Below are 27,471 nucleotides of genomic sequence, written 5' to 3'. Positions count from 1 at the left end.
CAGAGAACTTTCCGGGGACGTGCGGGTAAAAGGGCGGAGGGAAAGGTTTGACGGGCTGAGCGAGCTCCGCGCGGAGGCCGGAAGTAGTAGCCGCTGTCGCCTCCTCCTCAGGAACCGTTGAACGGCTGGTTCCGCCTCGAGCGCTGCCTTTCCTCGTTCGCCCGCGGCCGTTACTTCGGTTGGCTCCGCCCCCCCGTTCCTTTTCGCCCATGGCCGAGTTCGATCTGTTCGGCGCGCCCCAGCCGGCGGGCAACGGGACGCTGGGCGGCGGCGAAGAGGACCCGGCCGCCGCCTTCCTGGCCCAGCAGGAGAACGAGATCGCGGGCATCGAAAATGACGAAGGCTACAACATCCTGGAGAACGGCGAGGTGCCGGCGGGGCTGCAGGGCCCCGAGGGGCTGTCTCCGGGTGAGGGTGAGCGGGTTCACACGTCTGCTTTTTCACGTGATGGTGGGGGAGTAGCAGCCAACGCACTCTAGGCAGCGGAGCGACTCCCCTGCCTCGGCACGCCGAGGACTTTCAAGTCCATATGAAGCCCCGGGACCCTTCCCGTTAGCGGGTTCGCGCGAGAGGCAGGCCAGGAAGCCCCTGGCACGAAGGTCGACTCCGCCACAAATTGGCTAGTTTGGCCTTCAGCAGGTCGCCGCTAGCTGCCTCGGTTCCCTTCGGCCTAGTCTACAGGGCTCCTCGGTATATCTTTGCAACAATTCTGGGAACTGGGGGAGGGCAGAATGGGCTTTGCTGCTTCTGACTGCGGGTGGGAGGGGGGCACCTTTTTCACGCTCCCCCATCTAAAAAGGTTGAAAAATAGTACCTATGCGAGAGGGATTGTAAGCTTAGTTTGTACTTTGTAGTATTCTGTGCTAGTTTTCCTCTTGCAAGGAATTATTGGGGGGGGGGGCTTTAGGACATGCAGCGTAAAGTGGTAGAGGCCAGTCTGTCCCTTTTACAATTTACCACCTTATTCTCTTCTCGTTGCAAATCAGGACTGAATGCAAGAGTATAAGCACATAGGACTCTGAGGTGGTAGAATGGGCTGTAGTGCTTCATCCTGTAATGGTGGTGGTGGAAAGGGCCATCAAGTCACAGCTGACTTAGGGTGACCCTGGCCCCGTTCACACAGCAAATTTGCCACGGGTGGTGGGTGGATTATCCGTGCGCGATCACACCCCAACATCTGGGAAGTGGAGCGCACCCGTGGCTTACCGCCAAAAATGCACAATAAAAAAAGTAGTACCTCCAAAGTACTGGCAAACGGTTTGCCACGGGCTGCCTCTGGATGCCCGCGCTGTGATCGTGCTAGCGCGCGGCTTTCCCCTCCTGCCCCTTATCTACACGCCGGTGCTGAGGGAAGGACCTGTGGTGTGCCACTGGCACATCAGATCATATAATCGCAGATCAAACTGCGCCAGGGCAATTTGCCACGCTTCCCCCTGCAGTATCCAGCCCATGTGATCGGGGTCCCTGTAGGGTTTTCAAGGCAAGAGGTGGTTTGCCGTTGCCTGCAACATTCTCATTTTTAGTGCTCCCTCGTGTAAAAATTCTGATTTCAAGAAATTGTTTTATACCAAATCAGATCATCTCATCAAGGTCGGTATTGTCCACTCAGACTGGCACTGCACTCCGGGTGCTAAGTAGAGGTCTTTCTTATCACCTGCTACTTCATTCTTGTAACTGGAATGCCAGGAAATTATTGAACATGGGAACTTCTACATGCCAGGCAGATGCTCTGCTACCCTGCCCCAGCCCCCCCCCCCCAAATTAGAATGCCATAAGGGTCGGGGCAGAGCTTCTGCTTTACATGCAGAAGTCTCAGGTTCAATCTCCAGCATTTCCACTATAGAGGAACAGTTACTAGATGATAACCCTCTACCTGAGACCTGGAGAAACAATGCCTGTTAAAGATGGTACTGACCTTTCTAGACATTGGGCTGACTTGGTTATAAGGAAGTTCTACATGCCCATGTGAGGGTTCTTATCTAGCTCTTTGAGTGCTGTGTAGGTGAAGAAAGTGGACCCTCAAACTGCAGTCTGAAATGGCACAGTCCATTATACTATCTCAGTTTGCTGTGTGTAGAGTGTCTTCCCTGATCTGAAGTCTGTCCAGCTGATAATTTGTTTCCTCGTTAAGGACCCCCTAAAACCTGCTGCCTAAAGTAGGCAGCCTAATCCTGCCTAATGGGAAGGCTTGCCCTGAAATAAACCATTGGGAGGATGAAGAATAGTGGGGATTACATAGACAGATGTGGTATGGAGAGTGGGGGAAGGAAGGAGGATTGCCTTGTGAGCGCATGCCACCCTTTCTTTACCTTGTATTTACTTGTTTATCCTCATGATCCCTGACTCCCCCCCCCCATTTCACTAATTTGCCTGAATGCTTGTATCCATTTAAGGGAAAGGATTCCTCCAGTGGGAATTAACTTCTTGCAGCTGATGGAAACCTAACCTAGGCCCCAGTCACACGGCAAAGTTGCCACGGGAGAGGCACGGATGGTGGGCGGATTATCTGGGTGCGATCACACAGCCGACAGTGCGTGTTAAAAAACTAGTACCTCCAAGGTTCTAGTAAATGTTTGCCACGGGCTGCCTCCAGACGCCCATGGTGTGATAGCGCCAGTGCACGGCATTCTCCTCCAGTCCCTCGTTTACCCGCCGGCGTCGAGGGAAGGACCGGTGGTGTGCCCCCAATGCATCTGATCGCGTAATCGCGGATCAAACTGCGCCGGGGCAATTAGCCATGCCTCCCCCCTGCAATATCCGGCCCGTGTGACTGGGGCCCTTGTACAATACTATGAGAAGGAGGGATGAGGCTGAGTTAACAGTTGAGAGGTGAGATCAGAGGGGCTGTTTGAGTCCAGGCTCTAGTTTCTTGCAACACTACATAGTGCTGCTGTTAAATTGCAGTTCACGCATAGACACACACCTTGCCTAAAAATAATCTCATTTAGACTTTGGAAAAGGCAAGACACTCTTGGTATCTGTAGGTGTTCAGACTGGTTCTTCAGTGTCATCTTATTGTAATCCGGGGTGTTTTTAGAAAGAAACGTGATCCTAGGCAGAATTACATCCTTCTAAGACTGTTGAAATCAGTGGATTTAGAACAGTGTCTTGTGGTTTCCTGTTGACTTGCTTTGGTCACACAAGACGTAAGTCTGGTAACCAATGTTTCCTCTAATCCCCCCCCCCCCCCGGTGGGCAAGTCCACTTCCGGGGAGAAAAAAACAGCGCAGTTCAAAGTGGGCAATGGGCAGTGCAAGACTCTGTGTGGCTCCAGGTTGCTGCTGAGCAGGGCTTCCTGCGTTAATGAACAGCCACTCACACGCAGTGCTTAGAGGGAACACTGGTGGTAACACATCCAAACTGACACAGTGAGAGTGTGATTTGAGCAAATCGAGACTGAGTTGTGCTTCAGGCAGAAGTGATTCCATATCTGATGTACTGTGGTGCAGCATGGCTAGGATTGCCCATGTGGCTCTGCAGTTGGACCATGTGTTGGATTTGCATCAGAGTGACTAAACTGGCCCCTTTGCTTAAAACACTGCCTACAGTCTGATTGTTGATAGTTTAGTTGTGGGAATGGTCTGCAGTTGCTTGGGACTCCATGCCCCCTTGCTGGCTGGTAGAAAAGGAGGTCAGCTTGCTTCTAGAGGGGAGAGGCTTCTCCCGTAAGCACTTAGAATGCTTCTGTACATGCTGATGGTTGTAATTTGGCGATTCAGGGGGAGGGACTGTGCCTAAGTGGCAGAGCGTCTGCTTTGCATGCAAATGCCTTGGGTTCAGTCCCCAGCATCTCCAGTTAAAAGGATCAAGCTCATGTGAAAGAGCAGCTGCCAGCCTGACTCCTTGGAGAGCTGCTGCCAGTCTGAGTAGACAATACTGACCTTGGTGGGCCAATGGTCTGATGTGTCCATGTGAATGCAAAGCAGATTGGAATTCACTGGGTCTGTCAATTGAACTGGGTTAGTGATGTGGTTCTTAACATTCTGGACCTTCATTCAGGCTACGAGTTCTTCAGTAAACACATGCCCACCTTTCTGTTATAAAAATATTCTTGGTGTTAATTCTATTTATACTGTTTGGGGGACTGTTGACACAACACAGCACCAGCCTGTGCTTTTGAACGCTTAGAGTTCCACTTGCACACCGTGTGCCTCTTCTGAGTGAGTGACAACTGGAGTCTTATGAGCCTTCTCCCATGAGCACTTGGGATGGCTTTGTATTGTAAGTGATGATGAGTGCTGGGAGAAGTGAAAAATCTATTCTGCAGAAGACTGTCTTGCCAGAACAGGAAGCATGAGGCACTGGTGCTTCCTGTTTGCTCTAAAGCACATTTATGCTTATATCAAATATTAAGTAAATGGAGCAGCCTTGTCTGGAATGCTTGGAACAAAGGACTTTTTTCTATATAAACATGTAAGATGGGCTACATGTCTCAAGTTCACCTTCATCAGGTTTAAAGCGACTAAAATTATAATTAGAAATGAAGTAATTCCGAAGCTGCAATCCTGAGCATGCTTACTAGGGAGCAAGTCCTGTTGAAGGATGGGGCTTGCCTCCAGGTATAAATAGTTGCCACCCATACAGATTTGCATAAACTATCCAGACTAGCAATCCTGTAATTTGGTTTTTCAAATGTGGCTCCAGTGTTCCATAGATGTTAAATACAGTCTTTGCAGAGAAGCACATAATGCCACCCTCTTATTTTTTTTCCTGTCTGTAGTGGTTGAAAAATCTATTCAAGTAGAAATGAGTTTTTGGGTTCTTTGGGGATTCTACATGTGTGAAACCGGGATATGCTTAAATCCTGGTGAAGTGTAGCTTATTGATGTCTGAAATAACTGACATATAGGTATCAGCTCATTAGCAGAATGAATGAATCTTTCATTCTGGCATATTTAGAGGCTCCCCACTGTGCCCTTATTCCTCAGCCCCCCCCCCCCCTAAAAAAACAGGTGAATTCAGCCTGTTTATTCAGGAAAAGTGGCTTTCAGATATAATTTTGGGAAACTAGGAACAGTGAGGCCCATTCCTGAAAGGAAATACTGTATTGGCAACACAGTTCTTTGGGTCAGAGCTGTCTCTGACCAGTTAGATCTGCAATCAGGTATTTCTCAGCTCCTGTCTTTATGGGATGGATCTTGTGTTTATGAGATGGATAAGAAATGTTAAAATTCATCTGTGCAAACTAGAACAGTAAAGAGTTCTGCTGAATGGTTTGATTTGTTTTTGATGTGTAAATATTCCTCCTTCAAACAGGGAAGGTGATATAAATGCAAAACAAGAAAACAAGATGGCATTCCCAATTACTAGAAGACTGATGTTTAAATGAGAGTTACGGAGGATCCGACAGTTCTCCTTAGGAGAAGGTATCCTACAGTTGGGGTGCTCCTGAGAGCTTTGTTTGAGCACTGTCTTCTTCTGAAATCAGGTGTTAAACTACCAGGAGACCTTAAAATTCTGGGAAGGGTACACTATGGAGTACTGATGTTCAGCAAGAGTGCACATAGGAGTTTGTATTCATGTAGTAGTCCAGTTCAGCTATGTTATAGCCTCACATATAGTGTTTTTGTTTCATAAACCCTCCTTCTTCACATTGTCACTAGTTGAGTTGTTTCCAAACTGTGGGTTCCTCAGTGAGATGGATTCAACCTTGTCTTGGTCACAATTATAGTTCTTGCCCTGAAACTGAGCTGCAGGGAATATTGTACTGTGTTTTAAATTATATTTTCACTTGATGTGAGGCAATCAAGTGACTCCAGAGGCCTTGGCACTGCTTAACATGAACCACATGTGGCCCTTAGAACACGCCCCAGGATCCTCAACTGCAGGCAGTCTTTACCGGTCAGGCAGGTATAGAAAGAGTTCCCCGAAGCTAGCAAACTTGCAGGCTTCTTCTCACAGTCTGTGGTTTTGGCTTGGAAATCCCTTCTCATAGGGATGGACCTCACCAACCATAGAGTTTGTCTGGTTCCCATGTCCTGCCAAAACATGTGCCCTCCTGCTTGTGTTGATCATTTGCTGCTGAAGTGAGGGGAAGCTAATTTCCTAAAGCTCTGCTTGATCACCTGGAGCCAATTCTTACTCACCATTGGAGCCTTCTACCTCTCTTTATTACAGTGTTATGTCACTTTGAGTATAATGTCTGTTTTATTAAATGAAGATGGTTTTCTTGCTCTGACTTTGCAAAAATTGCTTGCTTGCTAAAGGTTTCTTTGCAGTCTGCTTTTATACATTGATATGCAAAGGATTTATATTCTTCCATATTAAAAAAAAAGGGACGACAGCCTCTCCTCACCTCAGATTTAACAGATAAATGTTCAAGATGGTAACAGAAGTGTTGGGACTGTGATTCATCTAATTTATGTAGAGCTGTCCAATATGTTGCCTAATGCTTTTCCTACATCCAGCTAGTTAATTTTGCTAGCTGGGTTTTTTTGCACCCTTTTTAATTGTAAGCCCTTAAGCAGGGAGAGCAGCTGGGGATTTCTGGATTTACTTTTTATAACTCCAACCTTCTGAACTATCTTATTCAGTTTAGGGATAGTCTTGAAACGTGTAGCTTGTTTGCCAAATTCTCTTTATTCTGTTGTGTTTGGGTGGTAATTGTGGTTCCTTAACTGCCTCCTTGGGACTCAATAACACTGTGAGTGAAATTACATAGTAAAATGACTGGTTGGTTGGAAGTGGGAGTCTCTGCAAAGATGCCCAAGAGTATACTGCAAGAATGTGGATGACTCAGTCTCAGCAGTTTAGCTAAGTTACTGATGTGAAAAACAATGTGGCAGTGCTTTGCTGAAAAGGTTGTAGGGAGAAATAAGTATAGGTCTTGACAATATCTTAAAACTGGGTGATGCTGGAGCCTGAAACCCATCTAAACTGGAGCATATTTATTATTCACATTCAGTTTTTTGTCCTGCACTTAGAACTCTGAGATACAGATCCTGGTTTTTTCCCTGTAGCTGCTATAAGTTTCCTTTATGGGTCAGACACATGGAGAACACCTGCCTGCCCTGATCTAAAATAATGTATGAGGCTCTCTGTGGAGGCCTGTGCATTCTACACAATTCTCTTCCATACAGGGTGTGGAGAGGGAAATGATGTGGTTTTGTCCTCCATGTGGAGCACATGTGTCACATGACTTCAGGTGCATGGCAGCCCCATGTAGGTATGTGCTCCAACTGTCTCTGATTTCTAAATCTAGTTTTTTAGCACTGATCCCTTCTTCGATCTTTACAGAACACCCTGTCCCCACGACTATTGTCTGAAGCATGTCAAATGTCAGTTATTAAAATGTGTGTGTGTGTGTGTGTGTGTGTGTGTATATATATATATATCCCACTGTGCTGGATTATTTGACCAGTGTGATCTTGGTTGTACTGCACAATAGAAGAAGAAGAGAAGAGATTGGATTTATACCCCGCCCTTCACTTGGAGTCTCAGAGCGGCTTACAAACTCCTTTTCCCTTCCTCTCCCCACAACCGACACCCTGTGAGGTGGGTGGGGCTGAGAGAACTCTGACACAAACTGCTCTTTTTCAAGGACAGCTGTGCCAGAGCTTGTGACTGACCCAAGGTCACATCAGCAGGTGCAAGTGGAGGAGTGGGGAATCAAACCGGGTTCTCCCAGATTAGAGTCCACGCACTTAACCACTACACCAAACTGGCTCTCCAGGTTCCTTCCCTCTTATTTGTCAAGCATGTTCAGGGTCGCCTCTTGAGGAGATTTTTGATTATATCTTGCCTTTCCCTCCTTACCAGGGAGTGTGAAGCAGCGTTTAGTTCATCTATCCTGTCAGATTAGGCTAAGATCGTATCGCAGCGGAGACTGACCAGCAGGTTGGGATATGAATGCTAGCTTCTGTACTGTGATGGTCCTGGCTCTAAAGCATAGCTAGTTGATTACATTTTGACAACAGCTGTGTGGAAATGGGTCAGGTCAGGTTATGATAATGTGAAAGATGGGGTTCTACACTTGTGTGAGCAGAAAGAGTTTGTGCATCTGCACCTTCATGTCTCTCGCATGGCCATGAGGAGAGTCCCTTGATGGCCTGGTTTTTGCCATCTGATTCATGGGTGCTTCAGCTTCCTATCCTTAGTACCACTGTTAAGGCTGGGTGGCACCTTGCCATCAAGGGTCTTCTAAACTTAAGCAAGGGTGTGGGCTGGGTGTTGTTGAGGGTGGGGGTAGAGCTCCTTCCTCTGGCACAGCCATGACATCCGACACTAAGACTTATCACTGCCACAAGTGGTAGGGAAGGAGGAGCACACTAAATATTGTCTCAGTGTTTTCCCAGTAACAGGTCGCAGCTTGGTCTCCTCTTTAATCAGTGCACTGAACTGGAGGCTGGCAGAAGGTTGGCTGGCTTCTCAGCAGTCCTCTAGTATCCGGCTGTTAGGATGAGCTTGCTGCAGCTGCAATATGCCTGATTTTGGTAGTTAAGCAACAATAAACTTGGATAGATTCTGGGTAGGATATCATTTCAGGAATGGAGGAAGAGGTAGACTCTGGCGCTCTTCTGCTACTTATGGTAGATGGGAATAGCTTCCTGAAGTAAGCCCAGGGGCCGAGAGAAGAAGAGAGTATATTAGGGAGGTTGTACCAGGAAGTGATGGCATCTGGACTGGGGCCTGTGCTGTGACTGTTGTGGAGGTTGTGCTCTGTAGTGCACAGGGGTTGGAATATCCCAGGTGCCAGGTCACCATAGTACCTAGAAATTTCATCTTGACAACTCTAATGTTTTATTGTCGTGTCTCTTGGTAATAGTACAGAACTCATTTATCCTTCTGCATCAGAATATAGTATGATGTATGCCACTCAAATAAATGTGCACAGTGTTCTCATTGCTGCTCATTTATATCTAAGCTTCAGTATACAACATTCAATGGTAGTAGATAAATTTATTTTTAACTAGTTTCATTGTGTGCTGCCTCCAGTATTCAATTAGAATGTATTTTTTTAAAAAGCAGTAATGAAATTATGATAAATGGGAGGGGGCTGCCTCCAGTATTCAATTAGAATGTATTCTTTTAAAAAAAAGCAGCAATGAAATGATGATAAATGGGAGGGCGGTGAAATTAGATGAGGGCTAGAGGTCAGATTTTTGTTATGTTTGTGATCAGCAAGGTTACCCCTGTATTTATACATGTTTTTCATAGCATTACTAAAATGGCAAAAAACTGTGTAAAAGAGGAAAGAGTTAAGCTTGATGGTAGCAATAATGATAAAATATGGTTATAAAGTACAAAACCCAAAGGCTGACAAATGAGTCTAGTTGCAGTCCTAAGGACACTTTTGCTGGGAGTAAGTCCCATGGAATAACATGGTACTTCTGAGTAGACCTGCTTAGGATTGCTCCTTCTGGCTGCCAGGGTTTTGAACGAGGGGCCAAAATGTACAGAGTGAGGCTTGTGTTTCCTGCAGCTGCACTGCAGTTGTGGGGAATGGTTTCTAAAAAAAACAATGAAAGCACTTGGAATGGCAGCCCCAGCAGTTTTCTCACACACAAACCATACCCGGTGGCAGGTGGTGGTATTTTGCTGCTTCACGTTCATAGTTTGGTGAAATAACTCCTCCAGCGTGGTACTATGTTTATCCCATCCTTCCTCCGAGGGTGTCAGGGGGAAGGATGAACTCACCTTTTATCCTTCCAGCAATCCTGTGAGGTAAGTTAGGTTGAGGCAGTACAACTTGCCCAGAGTTGCCCAGTGGGTAGGGATCTGAACTTGGTCTGCCAGATCCTCCTAGTCTGGTGCTCTAGCCACTAGACAGCTTTGGCTCCCTGTTGTCCCAGTTGATCCTGAAGCCCATGGGGTGAAAGAGCACAAGCGGCAGTCTAGCTTTTCTACGGGAATACAGTCCCCAAGTGGCAAAAGTGCCTGTTTTCGACTGTCTTGGAATGCATATGCAAAGTATAGCTCACTCATGGAAGTGTAAAGCTAGCTAAGCTCACTGGGCTACGTGACTTGCATGCCCCCCCCCCAAAAAAAAATACCCATCAGGCTCGGAGTGTACTGGATGGCAAAGCCTTCCATCTTTTAGAAGCAGCTCACGAAAGGATTTTCTGCCCTGTGTTGTCAGGCCAGGTTAGAACAGCTTGGTGGGGGAGCAGGTGTCATCTCTGAGCACACCTTCCCTTTACGTGTTCTGCCTTTGTCCTCTGCATGCTGCGTTTTGTCTTGTTTGACAGGAAGTGCTTGCAAAATCCAAATTCGGCCAATTCTGTTACCTCACTGCTTATGTAATTGCTTTCTAAGTTTAGCTTCAGTGGTACAGCTGTGCAGTTCTTCTGTTGTCCTAGAGGCCTGTTGGGGATGCCACGGGAGGAATATTCCCCTCCCCCCCAATTTGAGGTCACATAATGTTGAATATAACAAGTCACCCACCCCCCCCCCATGAATTCTGGGAAAGGCTGGGTATGTGTGTGGAGGAGTGCAGCTAATGATGTTTTAAGTAAATAGGCTGCCTTGTCATCGTTTTCTTTTTATGAAGTGTGGATTTGGATGTGGGAGCTGGAAGGAGCATGCTTTCTTGCTTGCCTTGCCCTCAGGCCATTGAATTGTTGCCATTGTATTTTCAGACCTGGCATTCTTGAGGGCCCAAGCAAAAGGACCACACATGTGCTTCATGTTGCCGGTTGTTGCTTTAACACAGTTGTATGGAAGCACTACTTGATATTAAAGTGCAGTCCCCTTAGATGTTTGAAAGTCAGAACTGTAAGTTGCTTTGGCTTTCTAAATGAATGTTAATCTAATGTCTACAAACTGTCAGTTTCAACCTTGAGAGCAACTTCATGAAGGCCTGGTGTATCCTCCCTAGCAGTTACAGCTGCAAACAAGAACTAATCATTTGGCCTTAATTGGTTAGCTGGTTGCCTAATATGCGGGGCAGGCTGAAAAACGGCAATTCCAGTTGAAAGTCCTCATTTTCTCTTGCACTTGACTACTTATTATTATTTTTTTTGGAGAATCCTCTGTCTTTTATTCTCAGAATGTTGTTTTGCAGCACAGTTTGAATTTGAACTTTGTGAACTGATTGGAATACTTCATTTGATCAGAACACCAGTTAGAAAGTCAAAAGGGTAGGAGTTCTGCACCTTCTTATATTTTTTTTGTTGCAACAGAAGGTATTTCTTTTGCTTTCTGTTTTAGCTTGTCGCTATTAAATCCTGCTATTTTTTCTAAGGCTGAAGTGCGGACAGCAGTTGCTTGTGTGTGCTTTTTTCTCTCCCCCGGAAGCGAACCCAAGACTGGAGAGACAAACCTCCCAGAGGGGAGGGAACCTTAGTTATTAAGGCAAACTGCCCCTTGCCAGCTTTTTAGAACCTGGAGTGGCTGTGGTTTCAGCTCACAGACCCAAGGCGCGTGGGGGCAGTGGGTTTATACAAAACGTAACGGTTTTGTGATTCTCCCTACTGGCTATTTTCAGAAAGGCGAATAGTGAGAAGGTGATCTCCCTCCCCTACACACTTTCCAGCTCTCTCCCGCCCCTGAGCCTGCATACTTCTGTGGCTAAGTGCGCGGACTCTAATCTGAGAGAATCAGGTTTGATTCCCCACTCCTCCACTTGCACCCGCTGGATGATCTTGGGCAAGCCGTAGTTCTGGCACAGCTATTCTTGAAAAAAGAGCAGTTTCTGTCAAGAGCTCTCTCAGTCCTACCTACCTCACAGGGTAGGGTGTCTGTTGTGGGAATGGGAAGGGAAAGGAGCTTGTAAACTGCTCTGGGACTCTGAGTGAAGGGTGGGGTATAAATCCAGTCTCTTCCTCTTCCTCCTCCTCCTCCTCTTCTTCCTCTTCTTTCTCAGACCTGACCATTGGCTGTCATAGCCACAACAGGCAACTGGCTTGATATGCAGTGCATCTTACGGCTTATAACAGCTGCTAAATGACGACTGTTTTGGCCAGGCTTCCAAGTATTGTTTTCTGCAGGGTGCTTGAAGGCTTCTGTTTTTGCCACCTGGCAACAAGAAGAGGCTCATTGAAGTTGTGTTTGCCTTGCGTGGCTTGTGGACTATATTGGGTTTGGTAGATCTTGTGTCTTCAAGTGTTGGCATTTTGCATGAATGTTAGCATTTTGCAAGAGGAGAACATTGGTAGCAACTGTGAGATGTTTTACCTTCCATTTCTTGGGACTGCTGCTGGCTTCTGCTTTCTATTGGCAGATAAAACAAAGTCTTGCAGACAAATCTTGTATTTGGCCTATGTTATCCTTAAAACTGGAAATGGAATGAACTATCATAGCTGGGTTTTGTTTCCTTTCCAGCTCTGTCTATATACTAGTTCAGGATAAGCAACTGTTACTTTGATGACTGTCACTGAATTATTCACTGAATTATTCACTTAAGTTCTGCTGTTGAAATATATATGATGTCGAGAATTGTATTACTAACTGTTTAGTAATACAATTCCAAGTGTCATAGGCATTTGTTGGCTTGGGGCCATACTTAGATAATATAGAGAATATCATGTTCTGAGCATAGTGAATGGTGCTTTGTCGCTTTATGAATATACAAGGGGGGGTGTTTCCTGTCCTTTTTGCCCCTGTTGCCTTGTTGGTTGCCCACCTGCCTGCAGTGCCACTTCCAATGGCTACCTGTCTCATGAGGCGGTGGCCCCACTGTCCCCTCTGACTGTCTGGCACACATGGTGGTTAGCAGAAGGACATCCCCCTCCCATTTACACCTAGTCCCATTCTCTGCAGGGGCCAGGTTCAGAAGTAGACATATGATTAAGTGCATTTGTAGTTCTTTACAACCACTGCTGTGGTAATCCCTCTCAATTAGCTCCAGGTTGCAAGTAGCCTGAGCTCCTTACTGAGAACTTGAAATGAAGGACTTTCTGGCTCATGTTCTTAGCCACTGGCCTCTTCAAGTGCTTAAAAGGCTACATTAAGGATTTAAGCTTGCATATGTACAACTCAACAAAACCTCAATCTTTCAGTTCCTTTCTAAACTCGATAATTCTCTTACAGATGCAGTTGATGGCGTGACAAATGGTGATATCTACCAGGTAAAAGGAAGTAAAAATGGATTTTAAGGGGATTTAATTCTGGTTTGCATGCTGAATTTGCCTGTGTTTTTTGTTGTAACCTGCCTTGGATCCTCTGGGGGCCAGGTATTGGTTCGATAAATAAATCATGTGCTATTCAGGAGCAGGCAGGGCATGAACCCCAGTGTTGGAGCCGGCTGGTATGGTAAAGTTCAGCTTGACAACTAATTTAAGAGGGTCAGGTGTGAAAAATGGAGTCTCAGGGTGGCATGCATGGCTCATCCCCATGATATCTTTGCAACAACTCTGCGTAGCAACTCAGTGCAGGATATTGAGTGGAGAGTAGGGGTTGCCAGCAGACCTGGAGGAAATTGTCCTGTCCCTTTAATAGAGGCTTAACGTGTAGTAATGGGCAGCAGAAACCTTTCATGGACTATAGGTATATAATGCTGCTTTTAGAAATGTACTGTTTCCTGAAAAAATGGAAAAACTCTTTTTTTGGGGGGGGAGTGGAAATTGGGGGGGGCGACATTAAAATATAGGCAGTATTTTCCTCTCAAACCTAAACTCTTTTACTGAAATAACATAAAATGCATCAGTACATTTAACACAAAATTATACTATTTGGAGTATTTATGGAATTTAAAAGTATAAGTGTGCCTTTTCAGATAGAATATGAAGACATATACCTAGCGCTTGAGAAATAGTTGCAAACTGCTGCGTTGTGCTATCATAGCACATGTATTTCAGTGTTTACCATCTGAGAGGTGGGAAAAATATAACTTGCACATAGTAAACAACATAAATTGAGTTATTTGGATAGAAACACTCTCATACAACCATAATAAGTAGGATATCCAGCATGTTTGTATATTAAGTTAAACTCCCTAACATTGAAAACACGTCACTATTTAATGTACTATCATTAAACACATAGCATAGTAATTGTTGCCAAAATTATTATTTTTAAACAAAAATTCTTGAATATGTTGGGTATGTCTATGGTATACGCAAGAATTAGTATTATCAAATGCTGTAGCTTCTTACATATTTTCATACTACACATTTTGAGTAAAACCTTGTCTTTTGTTTCAAAAAGGGAAAGAAAAACAGTTTTTTAGTGCTCCCTCAGTTTCTCCAGTTTTTCCCAATGGAAAAATTGAAAATTCCTTTTGATAGAAGGAGGTTTTATCCTGTCCTTTCCAGGTCTTCTAATCTGTTGTCCCATCAAGCCTTTACTAAAGGGACAGGACACTTTTTCTCCTGGCAATTGGCTTCCCTAGTCTGAGGTTGCAGCTCCTAGGCTTTAAGGGAATCTGCTGAGACCCATGGCTATTTGTATAACATCATGGTCTGTTGTGTTTTCTTGGAGTATTAGAATATTGACTTCCGAGCTGTGTTCGTAAAGTCCCACTGGGGGATTCCTTGGTTAGAAGGTTGGTTTGGCCTAGTAATGATGGACAAGCTTTTGTGCAGGACTGCTGCCCGTTACAGGCTTTCTGGATTCCCCCCCCCCTTTGGGTGCAAGACAAATACATCAGTGAACAGATGGGTGCTGTGAACATGCTAACAGCTTACATTGCCTTGGGGAATCTTATTTGCCTGCCAAATATCTCTACCCCTGCTCAGTACTGCCATATGTTTCTTCCTTGATTTTGATTTCCAAAGTGCTGTTTCTGGGCTTTGCATGTCTTTTTGAAGTGAAAGGGCACCGCTGCTCCAGTATGAAGGTTGCTGCTCTTGATTCTTCCCCCTCCGCCGACAGATTAACTTTCATGACCCATAGTGGCAAGGGCTCAGTACAAGCATTCTTACCCCCCACCCCCCAGTCTAGCTATGTTGCTTCTGATACTCGTGATACTGAAATGTGGTTTGGGATCCCTGGCTTTTTCACTGCCTGGACTGGCAGCCAGGTTTGGCTTCTAGGAAGTGGGCCGATTGCTTAAGAGTGCCTTGAATATCAGTCAGCTGCCTTGTTCCTGTTTTACATCCTAAATTTTTGGGTGTATTTCCTCATGTCTGCTTGCTTTGCAGCTGACTGATATTCAAGGCACTGCCCTATATTATTCATTGTCTTGTATTCAATCCTGTCCCACCCATTAAATCCTTATTGTTGTATTCTCTGCTTATTGTTAAACTGGTTTCACCTACTGTAGCGCCCCCTGAAGCAGAGCTGAACTGTGCCCGTTGATGACTCTAATAGGCTTGCTGTCTCTCTGTGCTTAAGGAGAGCAACGGTCCAACAGACTGTTACAGTGCGATTTCGCAAGCTGATCGTCTGCAGACAGAACCGGAGAGCATCCGCAAATGGAGAGAAGAACAACTGGAGCGCCTAGAAGTTCTCGGTGAGAAAGAGCGGAGGGTCTTGATCAGCAACTAATCATTAAAGGGGCCCCACATGTACAACTTGGCAAGCTGTGAGGGGTCAGCTCCAGTGGCTCTGCCACTGGATTTGCTAACTGTGAGCCAAGATACCGAGAAGTCTGCCCTTAGCTGTCCCTGAGTCATACGGTGTGGTTCTGTTGCTTCGGACTGGAGCTGGTGCAGTATTAACTGGTTTTCTGTTTCTTTTAAAACGCCCTTCATTGCTCTGTGTATTTACTTTGGAAAGCATCTCGTATGAGAGCCTTCCCCCCCCCCCCACTCCATTGTGACTAGCAACATGAGATTTGGCAGAGACCTTCTTCTTAGCTCTGTCTTCACTAACATAGGAGTGAGCAGTTGAGGCCTATGTGAAAAATCGGACAGAACCTCCGTTCCTACTATGAAGGACATTCAAAAGTCTTCAGTATCTGTCTTGCATACGTGGCTCTGTGTTTAAAAGTCTTTGGAACTTGGGGTTATGCTGGTACTCTGGGGCTAATCCTTTGTTTTTGGCCTCAGGATCCTGCAGATGAATTTAATCAATTTTTCTGCTATTGAAGTACACATGGTCAAGCATCACAGGCTTGGGAGCAACTTTTGGAGTTGGTGGTGGCTCCATCCCAGCAGCGGCCTTCAGTAATGATGCTTAAGACACCTGCATTCCACATGAAACAGCTCAGTTTATTGATACGGCCCAAGATCAGCACAAGTCACATGCCGTGTTCCCTCTAAGCTGAGTTACTGTGAGCTAGCTCAGTTTTTTAGCCTCTGGCACACACCTTTTTGTCTTAGCTCAGGAAGGATGGCTCCAGAGCAAATTAATTTATGCAGTAGTCAAATCACTTGCTCACAACTTTAATGCCAGTAGCTCACAAAGTAGAATTCTTGCTCACAAGACTCCACAGTTTAGAGGGAGCATTGGTCACATGAAAACAGTACAGATGGATTATAAATGAATTACAGGGAACTAGTCCATGTGTCATGATCCTGGGCCTGTGGTGGTACGGCCTACAGGCTCTAGAGAGGCCTGTATTGGAGTAGCTGTCAGGGCCTATATTTCCCAGGTTCCCTTTGGACCCTGTGATTGGTTAACGGGATTTTGGAGGGAAAACTACACCAGCAGGGGGGAGTAGAGGGGAAGAGAGAAAAGGCCTTGCCCAAAGTGGGAGGGGGTTCTCTCTCAGGGAGCAGGGCTAGTGAGGCTGCGGCAGAAGGAGGACTCTGTGGACTGGGCTGTGCATAAACAGCTTTAATGGAGTGGTGGGGGGAGGCTGAAAAAAGAACAGTCACCCCCTCACTGGGTCATCTTGCATGGTTTAAGCCAGTCCACGGGATAAAGTTATTGAATGCTTCCATTTTGCTGCTCCAGTGGCTTCCAACTTCATTGCCACCCCCTGGGTAGCAAACTGGGTGGCTTCTCTCTCCCTCTGGAGGCGCTCCACCTTCAAGCATGTCTTTCAGCGCTTAGATTCCTTGCACCTGAGGAATCTCTCTTTTGACCGAATGCTTGCCTTTAAACAGCACTCTCATCTGTTTCTTCAGATGCAAACTCTCGAAAACAAGAAGGAGAATGGAAAGAGAAGGCAATAAAAGAGTTGGAAGAATGGTATGCGAGACAGGATGAACAGCTACAGAAAACAAAAGCTAACAATAGGTAAGGCGAGTTTGCAGGAGTTTGTGCCCTCTTGGAATTTACTGAAGAATTTACTGGTTGAAGATTAGCTAGTGGTTTGTGGGCTTTCTCTCCAGCACTCAGCCTTAAATTGGAGCCAGCCCTAGAAACACACATCCTTCCTTTTTCCATCTCTGCTCTGAATTACCCCTTTGCCTTGCAAGGGAAACCATGGCTAAAGTCAACCTCTGCACTGATGGTAGCCCCTGGTTAAAGTTAACCAGGGTTCCACTTACTCTGGATTTCTAGTTCTGGTCTGTTTGCCAATGGTGTAGTACTAAAGCACTTAAAGAGCTGACACTGGGGGGAGGCAAATTTGCTGTAGAGAAGGAAGGTGAGGAAAAAGTGAGTGGTGTGGAGGCTGGCTACTGAAACCTACATCCCGATTTGTAGGGGAGCAGCATTGTATCTAAACCAATGCTTGTTGTTCAAAGAAGTGGGCTCCAAGTTTATGCCAGAGTATAAACTTACTCTGTTGCAGAACAAACACACAAAAGTCTTGTGGCACTTTAAAGACTAATACAGCTACCCCTCTGGAATGAATTGTTATCTAAATTCTTAGTGGTAATTCCAGGAAAAGACCTGAGGTAAGGCAATCTAGTGAATCTTGTAACTTTTGTTCGTTTCTCCTAAATTGATAATTAATACATTAATAGGGGAAAGGCTGTGGTTCCATGGCAGAGCATCTGGTTTTCATGCAGAGGGTCTCAGGTTCAAATCCCCAGTGTCTCTAGTTTAAAGGGATCGTGGAGGAGGTAATGTTGAAAGGCCTCTACTTGAGAATTTGGAGAGCTGTGGCTCTTTAGAATAGACCATACTGACCTTGATGAACCAAGGGTCTGATTCCGTATAAGGCACATTCATGTGTTCAGTATGAAATGCTAGTAACTGGAGCCACTTCACATAATACAGTGCTCCTGTTGGAAAGGAATACTAGAGAATTGCATCTCCCTGTTGTAAGTAGACATAACAAGATGAGCACCTGATCCTCAGCTGGATTACTGAAATCAAGGCCTATCGGCTCTGGTTCTGCAGCAGCTGAAAAGGTCTGGAAAGGGAAAAGGCAGCCTTTGCCGACCACATTTGAGGTGGCAGGCTTTTACGTCCCCGCCAGTGGGTTGCATTGGGTTACTAAGAACTGTAGGCCCAGGCAGGCTTCGGGCTGGTTTTTCAAAGCATCTGCCTTCCATGCTGTACAGTGAACCACATTTGAAAATGGTTTTGTGCTGTCGCATGGCAAAGTCTACAGTTAAAGAGAAGAGGGACAGGGAATCCAAATCCCCACTGAGAGTAGCTGAGTTCCTAGGTATGCCTTGGGTGCTGATCTCTACTGAACTTGGGAGAACAAAATTTGAGTTCGGTAGCACCCTAAAGACCAACAAAATGCTCCCGGGTATAAGCTTTCATGAGTTCAAGCTTACTTTGGCAGTGAGTTGGGAGCTGGTCTTCCCCTTAAACGGCATGCCTGAAACAATGTATATGGAGGGTTACAAGCTAGGCCTCTAGCAAAGGTTTCAGCTGCTTTGAGTGTCCTGCACTGGTAGCAATGGTTGAATATCAATACAACTGGCAGACTTTCTGGAACTGTGAGACTCCCGTAGAAATAGCAGCCACTCGTGGCAGAGGTCCAGTACAGAACGGAGGACGTTTTAAGGCTCTCAGTGCATATAGTCGCTATGTACTATTGTGTTTCCTTGCTCCATTTACTTTACCTGGAAGGGGATATTCTTCTTGGAAATTGAACTTTCTGTCGCTTGCCTCATGTGGTCTCTTGTAATAGCCCTGTGGTATTACGAGATGTCTGTCCCCACAGTAATTGAATTCCTAAAAATCATAAAGGAAAGGAAGCCCATTCGAAAATTCTATTTTCCTTTGTGTGCTTAAGGTAAGCTCCACGGAGTAAGGGTGCATAGGACCGCAGCCTAGTATGTGCAGAGGCATTGTCTGCTTTATTCAGTAGAAGATTGGTGTCCTCCTCTCTTATCACCCCCTCCCCGAATTCCAAAGAGCTAAATGATCTTTGATCATAAGAGGCTGTTGGATAGGTAGAAACATCGTTTTTCCCTATGGAAATCTGGAGGATCTCCCTGGGAAAACAATTGTTTTCTCCTGTTTGAATCCTCCTCTCCTTCAAAGGGGCTCAGCTTGCCTCCTTTCATAGTTGCAACTACCCTGTGTGGTTGGTTAAACTTAATTTTCCTTACATTCAGTGAGCTTCATAACTAAATTAGAATTTGAACTCTGGTGCTCTGAGTCCTTAAGCTCCATCCACTGCAGTAGTATGTGAGATGGAGGTCAAGTGGTGACTAGGAAGCGTCTGAGCATGTCCTTATTCCTTGCTTTCAACTCAGCCAGGGACGTGTGATTCCAACTATTAAACTGCTTTCTGAAGTGAACCCGTCCCGTAGTGTTGAGGAAATGACTATCAAAGTGAAGTATTCTGTCCTTCGGTTACTGACAGTTGCTGTACACTCCAGGCAGGAATCAAAGCTGCTTCTTACTTGGCTCAGTTTCATGTAGTATTGCGGTTACAAACCTTGTGAGGAATCGCCAGAAGGGAGGACATGGCTGGGGGCACTGCATTGGCTCCTTTTTAACTAGCACCCTGCAGTTCACACACAGGGACAAGGATGATGTTGACTGCTTATTACCCTGGTTAGAAAATTCGGAAGCCAGCCTGATGGGCCTCAGCTCCCTCCTTCAACTGTTCCATTTATGGGCTCTCAGAGCGATTTCCCCCTTCCCTCTCAGCACAAACCATGGCCACCAGTGTAAAACCATGACAATGCAAACCAGGTGCCCTCATAACCATGGTTTACAGGCTCTCTTCAGGCATGGTTACAGTCTCTGGCTCACAGAGGTTTGTGTTGGCACCCAGAGCCATGACATATACCTGGAGGGGCTGAGAATGTAGGTTTTGTGTAGGTTTGCCAGCAAGCCTGGGGACATTGCCCTGTCCCTCTGATAGAGGTTCAGTGTGTGTGGTAATGGTCAGCTGAAGTTCTTCGGCACTGGAGGTAAATAGCATTCCATTAAAAAGTACATAACATGTTTTCTCCAGGCATTTGGCCACCATAGTTTTATATGGCTAGCAGCCCAAGTAGCCCAGCTTGGCCCAGGTTCATCAGAGCTTGGAAGCTAAGCAAGGTTGGCTGTGGTCAGTACTTGGAATGGGAGACCACCAAGGAAGACTGGGGTTGCTGTGCAGAGGAAAGTGATGGCAAACCACCTCTTGCCTGGAACACGCGGTGGATGGGGGTCACCATGAGCCAGTTGCAGCTCAGTGGCACCTTCTTCTTCCAGTTTGCAAACACTTGTTCTCAGTGAACCAACATCACATCCGCTGTGGGCCATAGTGCCCCCTAACTATGTAGCTGGGCGACTTTAACCTTCTTCTTAAAGATGCTATTCTTGTCTGGGAATTTAGCTTAAGATCTTTCTGATCCAATCTAACTTGTTGCCTGCTTGACATGTGAAACCTAACACTACCTCTGCTGTGTTTCCTGCTGCTCATTCTTCTTTTTTTCCCTCCTGTCTGCTTGCCGCCTCTATGGACCACTTGCTACCTAGGGTGGCAGATGAAGCTTTCTACAAACAACCCTCCGCTGACGTGATTGGTTATGTGTATGTTGCCTAACTACTGCTCACTTGTCTGGTCCATTATCTGTCAAATTCCGTTAATGTTTCTGATCTGTAAGGCTTGCTGGGGGCAGGGTCCTAAGATAAGCATGTTGTGCAGATGGGGGGAGGGATTTCTCTGCATTAGAGTGTATTTCAAGGAAGCATTTTCCAAGTTAGGGAAGGGCAGACAGATTTCATCCATAGTAAAAAAAAAAAAAAAAAGTGTGTTGATGGTAGTGAAAAGGGATCTTGGGGCCAGCTGGAAGCCTGCCGCCCCCATGAGTAAATTTGTGACTCTAGTATACTGTGACTAAAATCTGAAAGGATGTCTAAAGGACCTGACCCGGACAGCCTAGGGTAGCCTAATATTGTGAGACCTCGGAAGCTCAGCAGGATTGGTCCTGGTTAGTACTTGGATGAGAGACCAGCAAGGAAGTCCAAGAGGCAGGCAATGGCAGACCACCTCTTTTAGCATCTGCCTTGAGAACCATATGGGGTCGCACTTGAAGGCATTTTCCACAGCCATGCTAAAGGAAGAAAACACTTCAGAAGTTGGGCCATTTACTTTCTTTTGGCTTTTTAAAACTTGATTGTAGATCCTTTTGGCTTGCAATGAAAGTGTGATGGTGTATCAAAACACACGTCTGGCCCCCAGACCGTTGTCTAGTGAATAGCATATAGCTCCTCTACAACGTTGGAAGTTGACCATCCTTGTGGCAGTCAGAACACAGTAGCAGAAACAGCTCACCTTAAGTCATTGTTGTAAGCAGAGGTCTGCCCAAAAGGAAGCTCCTCCCCCAAGTCCCATTGCAAAGGAAATGCTGAAGTAGAGGAACTGAGAATGGAAAAAAGTGTGCTTGGGGTTTTCTGAAATGCTTTAAGTAGCTGGATGTCCACGAACCTAGCAGTCAAATCTGGCCAAGGTTCTTAATTTGATTCCCACTGACTGGGTGCTGCCTTGCAGTGGTAAAAAATCTGGCCATGAGAGCTATGTCCAAGGAGCACCAAAAGCGACAGTTCTTCCTGTAAATCTGAAGGTTCTATGTTAGTTTTCCCCGTGCTGATTTTGAGCTGTGGTCAGGAGTGGGGAGGGAGGAAATCAGTTCTCAAACAAATACTCCAGCTGCAGGAAGGCGTGCCTCACGTCATACTGCTTTATGGCCTGTCTCTGTGCCTCTGGGAGTGCCCTGTGGCACCAACTGGAGAGGCCCGTGGTTTTTGCATGCCTGTTTCCGTTCTTGTAGAACTAGGCAGGGCCTTGTAGGCCAAGGGAGCTGGTATTAAAGCTCTCCCCTCTGCAAGCAGGATTCTTTTAAGTTGCTGCCAACCAGGACTTGTGAAATGCTGGATTTACAGGTGGCATTTGCCCTTGCCTTTTTTTTGTCTTCGAAGCTGACGTTGAGAGACTCCCAACTGAATATTTTCTGGAAGGGGGGAGGAGGAGTTGCGATCTGCAGTTCAGCAGCTGCAAATTGAAATGGGCAGCATGTGTCCCGAATGTAGACAGTGCTACAAAGTGCATGTCCGGCCAGCTTTACTTACCATCTGCATTATGCTCATTTTCATCTTCTATATCTGACTTAAACTCTCCTTTTTTTTGTTTCTTTTCTTCTCTCCACCTTTAAGCACAAACATAAACCATCCTTGCTACAGCCTAGAACAGTTAAGTAAACTCTTCACTGCCCCTTAAGTGTCTTGTCACATGAAACAGCAGTGTCGTAGTGACCCTCATCATCAGTGGTGTTTGTAAAAATACGACCATCCTTTGTGATCAGTGCTTTAAACCTCATGAGATCATCCTCATTGCTTTTTCTGTACTGCTTGTTGGAGTAGACGAAGGCTTCCGCCCCTCCCCGTCCCCGGCTTCATTAGGGGTGCTTGCGGCTTCTGCAGTCTGTGTGGGTACCGGGGGCTTCGGTTACTCCTGTGCTTATGCAGTATTGCCGGCAGTGCACCAGTGCTGGAAGGATAACGTGGATGCTTTACGGAGATGCCCACGGAGTGCCCTGTTCCCGGATGGAACGAGCAGGCCCACGTTATCCTTTGAGCTTGACGTCCCATTGATTTCCCTGCTCCAGCCTAGACAGTGCAAGTCCATAGCGCATACAAGCATGAGGGCTATGACTTACAAAGCTCTTCCACTGATTCACTCTGCTTCTCCACTGCCTTGAAAATCATTGTCATGGTCTCACGTGAGGGCTCGCGAGCCTCAGAAGAGAGCTTCCGAAAGTAATGCCAGGCCCCCAGTGCATGCTTCCCAGTCCGGATGGTTAGCTTCTGCTTGGTCTAGATCCATCCCTTGTGTCCTATACAGATACCTGAGGGTGGGGTGATAATGATCTTGCATGCCTGAATGACATGTCCCATGTTTTCATTTTGGGCTATGCCCTTGGAGGCTCCTCTGGCAATTCTAGTCCCAACACCTTGCTGCATAACCCTCAGATGTCTGCATAGGGCATTGGTGTGGCTGTTTTCAGGCTCTCTGAAGTAACCTGGACATCTTGTTTATACACCACAGGCCAATTGAGGTACTACTTGAACCAGACACCTGTATTCCACCATTTTACATAGCTCAAGTGAGCCCAGCTGCTACCACTTCTTCCTCCATCAGGAAGCTCTGGGTTAGGAGGTCTGGGAAGTCTAGAAAACACTTCTAGATTCTCTCCCCCCCCCCCCCCCCCCCATGGAACTTTTAAAATAAAAGGAAGCAAGGGAGCACTCAGGATTGGGTGGGGGCAAAGTACGCTACTGAAACTGAACATGGTGTCGCATTGCTTTTAGGGCAGCTGAAGAAGCCTTTGTGAACGATGTTGACGAGTCCTCCCCGGGCACCGAGTGGGAACGCGTGGCTCGGCTCTGTGACTTTAACCCCAAGTCGAGTAAGCAGGCGAAGGATGTCTCCCGCATGCGCTCCGTGCTGATTTCGCTCAAGCAGGCTCCGCTGGTTCGCTGAAGGGGGGAGAGGAAAGCACACGAGACACTACAAATGCAATACCTTTACTCAGAGAAGCTGTGTTTGCAGTAATTGGATTAATTATGTTTCAATGTTCTTTTGGACCAAACCTCATGATGTATTTAGAGTTTGATCATTGTTTGTGATTGCATGTTCTTCTCTCCATATGTGTCCTTCCAGTGTTCCAACTGGGGGGGAACTTCCAGGATTGTAATCTCAGTGCACTCACGCAGCTGAGATTCCATTTTCAGCTGTAATGATATTAAAAGCCTGTTTAAACAGCTCTTTTTTTTGTGTGTGGGGCTAAATAAACAAAAGCAGCTTTCCACTCCTAAAAGATGTAGGTTATGTGCCAGTATGTTCAAAGGTGGCCTGTACACTTGTCCGTATGAATTTTTCTCACTTGCATAAAGGGATTCCTGAAATAGTTCAGTTTTATTGACGATGGAGTGTCTCGTGAAGGTAATCTTTTAGCCATATTGATGGCCCCTACACACAACTACAGGACAAAATCTCTTTACATCCCAATCAGTGCACCCCCTTTGCCCCTACCTGCTCTGTTGTCATTGCTGGAGGCTTCTTTCTTACACCTGTAGCTTCAGCAGGCGATGCTCTAGCCACTTGACTAAGGCAGATGGTTGAGGGAGGGAGGACGCACCCACCTCCATCTGTTGGCTTAATCTGGAGCGGAATTGTCTGTGGATACAGAGGAGGGAATAAAATGCAGACCAAGCAAATTGTAAGTAGGTGCAGGGAGAATAAGGTTAAAAACCCATGGAACTGCAGGAGGTGTGTGCTGTAATGTGCTGGGAAATCGATGGCTTCTTTAAGCATAGGGTTGGTAAAGCCAAGGCTGGTGGCTTCTTCCACTCTTATGAGTGGCACAAGGGGGAATTTCTCCAACACCACCTATGCAGTTTCCCCTGAACCCGCCTCACCTGTTCTTGATACAGATAGCGATGCCTATGGTATAACTCCTCTTCCCTGCAGTGGACTCAGGGGTCTCTGGAGAGGAGGCAAATTAAGCTTCCAGTGACTCAGTGGAGCAGTTAGTGTAGATTAGCAGTGTGTCACACAAGGGGCAGGGAGACCTGGGTTCTTGGCTTTGAAGCTCCCTGGATGATCTTGGACTCCTTACTCTCAGCCTAGCATCTCTTTCGGTACTAGGACAAACAGAATTGTGAATGCTGCCCCTCGATCCTTGCCTAAAAGACAAGAGCAAGGATGGGATTGTGAATGCTGCCCTGTTCTTGTCTTACATTTGCTGAGGAAGCTGAGTGGTTTCTGTGCCAGTGGCTCATTTCCCCTCGTGTCCCAGAATCTCTCGTTTAGATAAATGGGGTCCTAGTGACTATCTCCCGGATGCAGCCTAGGAGTGCCTCCTAGCTAGTTCAGTCTGCTTGAACAGGAGGATGGTTGGGGTCTGTCAAAGGCTTCTCGTGGGATATCGTGTTTTCTTTGCTCTGACAAGGGGGAATGTTCCCACAGAAGAGTTCACTCATGGCTGTGTCCGGTGGCACACCCAACAGCCATTCTGGCATTGAAAGGAGTGGGGCGATGCAGCTATGTTGGGGCACCACCCTGAAGAATGGAGCATCTAGACGGTTCCCAAGATGCCTGCTACCAGAAGACTCTGGCTTGTGGGGTGACTCTGGCCTACCATAAGCCAGCGGTCCTTCTCCCCCACTGAAGGAAGCAAACTGCACCCAGAAGTCTGTAACTGGATCCAGCAGGAAACAGTCCCAGCCATCCCTAATCATGTACTTCCGTCTACGTTCTGTGACCTCATCCCTGCCTTGATCACAGGGCCAGCTAGGAAACGAATCCTAAGGAAAAGGCTAAAATGCGTGATAGAGTGCAGGTCAAGCCCAAGCCAGATGTGCTTTTGGGAATCCTCTTGCTACAGCTTGCCTCCCCCATCCAAATATGAGGATTTCAACTCAGATCATAAGGAAGCTATTGGGTTGAGTGGGAATGACTGAAGCTTTTCTTCAGCCATCTGTCAGGGAGAGGGGGGGGAAGAGCTGGGAAGAACTAGCTGAACTCTCATTATCCACTTGGTTCAATGAGGATTTTCAGTCTTTATAACCGAAGCCACCTTGGATGAGTCTTGGAGCACTCTAAAGATCTGACTCTTGCCTGTAAACTAACATTGCCAGATTGGTCTTGCCAACATCTGCATGCAGTACCAACAGCCACTGCCTTTCTTGGTAAAAACCTGCCCTAGCTTGCTATTGTCTGCTATAGGGGGTTGTGCGGCAGACTGGTTTCTTAGGCAAGACATTCCTTCACAGGTACACTATAGCATACCTACAGCTCTGAAAATGTAGATGCTAATTAAGTTTTGTTTTCCAACCGCTTCTCGGCAGAATAAGCTCTGTGGGGAATCCCTCGATCCAGCTATCAAAACAAAAGATTGCATTCCTATGTATAATCCAGTGGTTGTAAACAGTGCAAACTACCATGGCTCAGAAAGGATAGATTCTCACCCCCCTCCTTCAGTAATACTAGAATTGAATGCAACAGAATTTTGCAAGGATGTGTATAATCCTACAGCTTTTCTACCAAATACGGGAATGGTTCCTATCACTTGAAAATCGTTTCAAGAATTATCGCTTTGTTCCTAGAGGAGGTCTTTCTCCAGACTTTGAAAAACAACTTTTTTTGTCCTACCCACCTTCAACCATCTGTCAGGTAGTCTAGAAATCAGAGGGTGCATCATTGCTGCAGACGTTCTTGGATAATGACTTGCTGTTCTTCGCTGTTTGTAAAAACAGTCGGATTTAAGAGCCATCCTCAACTTGCATTACCTCCAGCCCAGGAAATTCCATATGGAGATACTGAGCTGCTTTGTGGATAACTGGGGAGGAGGGAGGCACTTCCCTGGCCTCAAGGAGCTCTCATAAGCTTACCTGGTATGTTCTAGTATTCTGGCATGCTGAATGTTCTCAGTTTCTTTACTGGGACAGGTATTACCAAGTCGTGTCCTTCCCTTTTGGCTGGTCTTATTTACAAGAACAGCATTCCCAAAACTCATGGGGTTGCATCCCAGGATTTCCTCCTGCTAACTGAGCAGTCTTGCTGAGAAAAGTGATTCTTCCATGGTAGACAGACTCCCTCTGTTGGAACAAGACCCCCCTCTTAGTAGGAAAAAGTTCCTGGATGCACCCTATGGTTGTTCCTAGTGGGTCAACTTATGCTCTGTGTGATTGTCTGTTTCTCCTTGGACAGCGTTGTCCTCACCGTACCAGTATCATAGTGAGTTGCTCCAGTGAATGGCTGCCTCATTGGTGAGTCATACTAGCTACAGTGCATCCCTTGGCTGAGAGTAATCACTGATGAAAGGCAATTGTACTCTAGTTTGCTCTAGGAAAAAGGTGTCGACCCAAGTGTGAGAGTTTACTGAGATCAAATCTAGTCAGTTTCTTCCCATTCCTGGGTCACCTTATCACACTAGTAATGCTGTTTTACCTACTAGTAACTTGTTTAAAGGGAGACTGCCAGGCTAGAACTTCAGGGACAAACCAAAAGAAATATCCTGCCCATAATATAGGTTAAAATGATCAAATAAGTAACATGGCCTTATTTGGGTATAGGTTGTAATTGTGATCTCAAACCTCAAGAGTTTGGCTCCTGGGCAAATACGGTGGTTTCATACCTAAAATGTCTGAAAATCCTTAATCTGGGAGAGGGAGAGGTTGTGAGAATATATATCAGTCACTTCTGAATGCAGACAAAAATGATCACTGTACAATACTATAGTGTAACCCTGGTAACTGTGTTGATCTAAATCTACATCAATATTTTAGTTTGCTTTAGGGTTGCCAGCCTCCAGGTGGGACCTGGGGATCTCCCGCTTTTACAACTGATCCCCA

General features: G+C 46.2%; 1 protein-coding gene across 4 annotated transcripts; it reads left to right on the top strand.

Moving 5' to 3' along the window:
- Window positions 1-27,471, top strand: CLTA (clathrin light chain A). Of its 4 annotated transcripts, none has more exons than XM_015426155.1 (6): window positions 1-408; window positions 12,970-13,007; window positions 15,214-15,331; window positions 16,893-17,004; window positions 22,270-22,305; window positions 23,425-27,471. In XM_015426155.1, the coding sequence occupies exons 1-6, from the start codon at window positions 210-212 to the stop codon at window positions 23,594-23,596; spliced, it is 675 nt and encodes a 224-aa protein (XP_015281641.1). In that variant the 5' UTR covers window positions 1-209; the 3' UTR covers window positions 23,597-27,471. The 4 variants fall into 4 exon arrangements, with proteins under 4 accessions (XP_015281641.1, XP_015281640.1, XP_015281643.1 ...); XM_015426154.1 differs by having other exon boundaries at window positions 1-414; XM_015426157.1 differs by lacking the exon at window positions 22,270-22,305 and having other exon boundaries at window positions 4-408.

The sequence above is a fragment of the Gekko japonicus genome, unplaced genomic scaffold (assembly GCF_001447785.1).
Source record: "Gekko japonicus isolate JY-2015 unplaced genomic scaffold, Gekko_japonicus_V1.1 scaffold205, whole genome shotgun sequence".
NCBI classification, from domain to species: Eukaryota; Metazoa; Chordata; class Lepidosauria; order Squamata; family Gekkonidae; genus Gekko; species Gekko japonicus.
Note: the sequence above shows the minus strand (reverse complement) of the source record. Positions and strands in the feature narration are given on the sequence as shown.

What these genes read in the sequence shown, in the direction of transcription:
- CLTA (XM_015426154.1), top strand. Translation starts at nt 210, where the DNA reads ATGGCCGAGTTCGATCTGTTCGGCGCGCCCCAGCCGGCGGGCAACGGG. An exon ending in AAAACAAAAGCTAACAATAG is followed by an intron (nt 17,005 to 22,269) that starts GTAAGGCGAGTT and finishes TCCACCTTTAAG; the next exon opens with CACAAACATAAACCATCCTT. An exon ending in CCTTGCTACAGCCTAGAACA is followed by an intron (nt 22,306 to 23,424) that starts GTTAAGTAAACT and finishes CATTGCTTTTAG; the next exon opens with GGCAGCTGAAGAAGCCTTTG.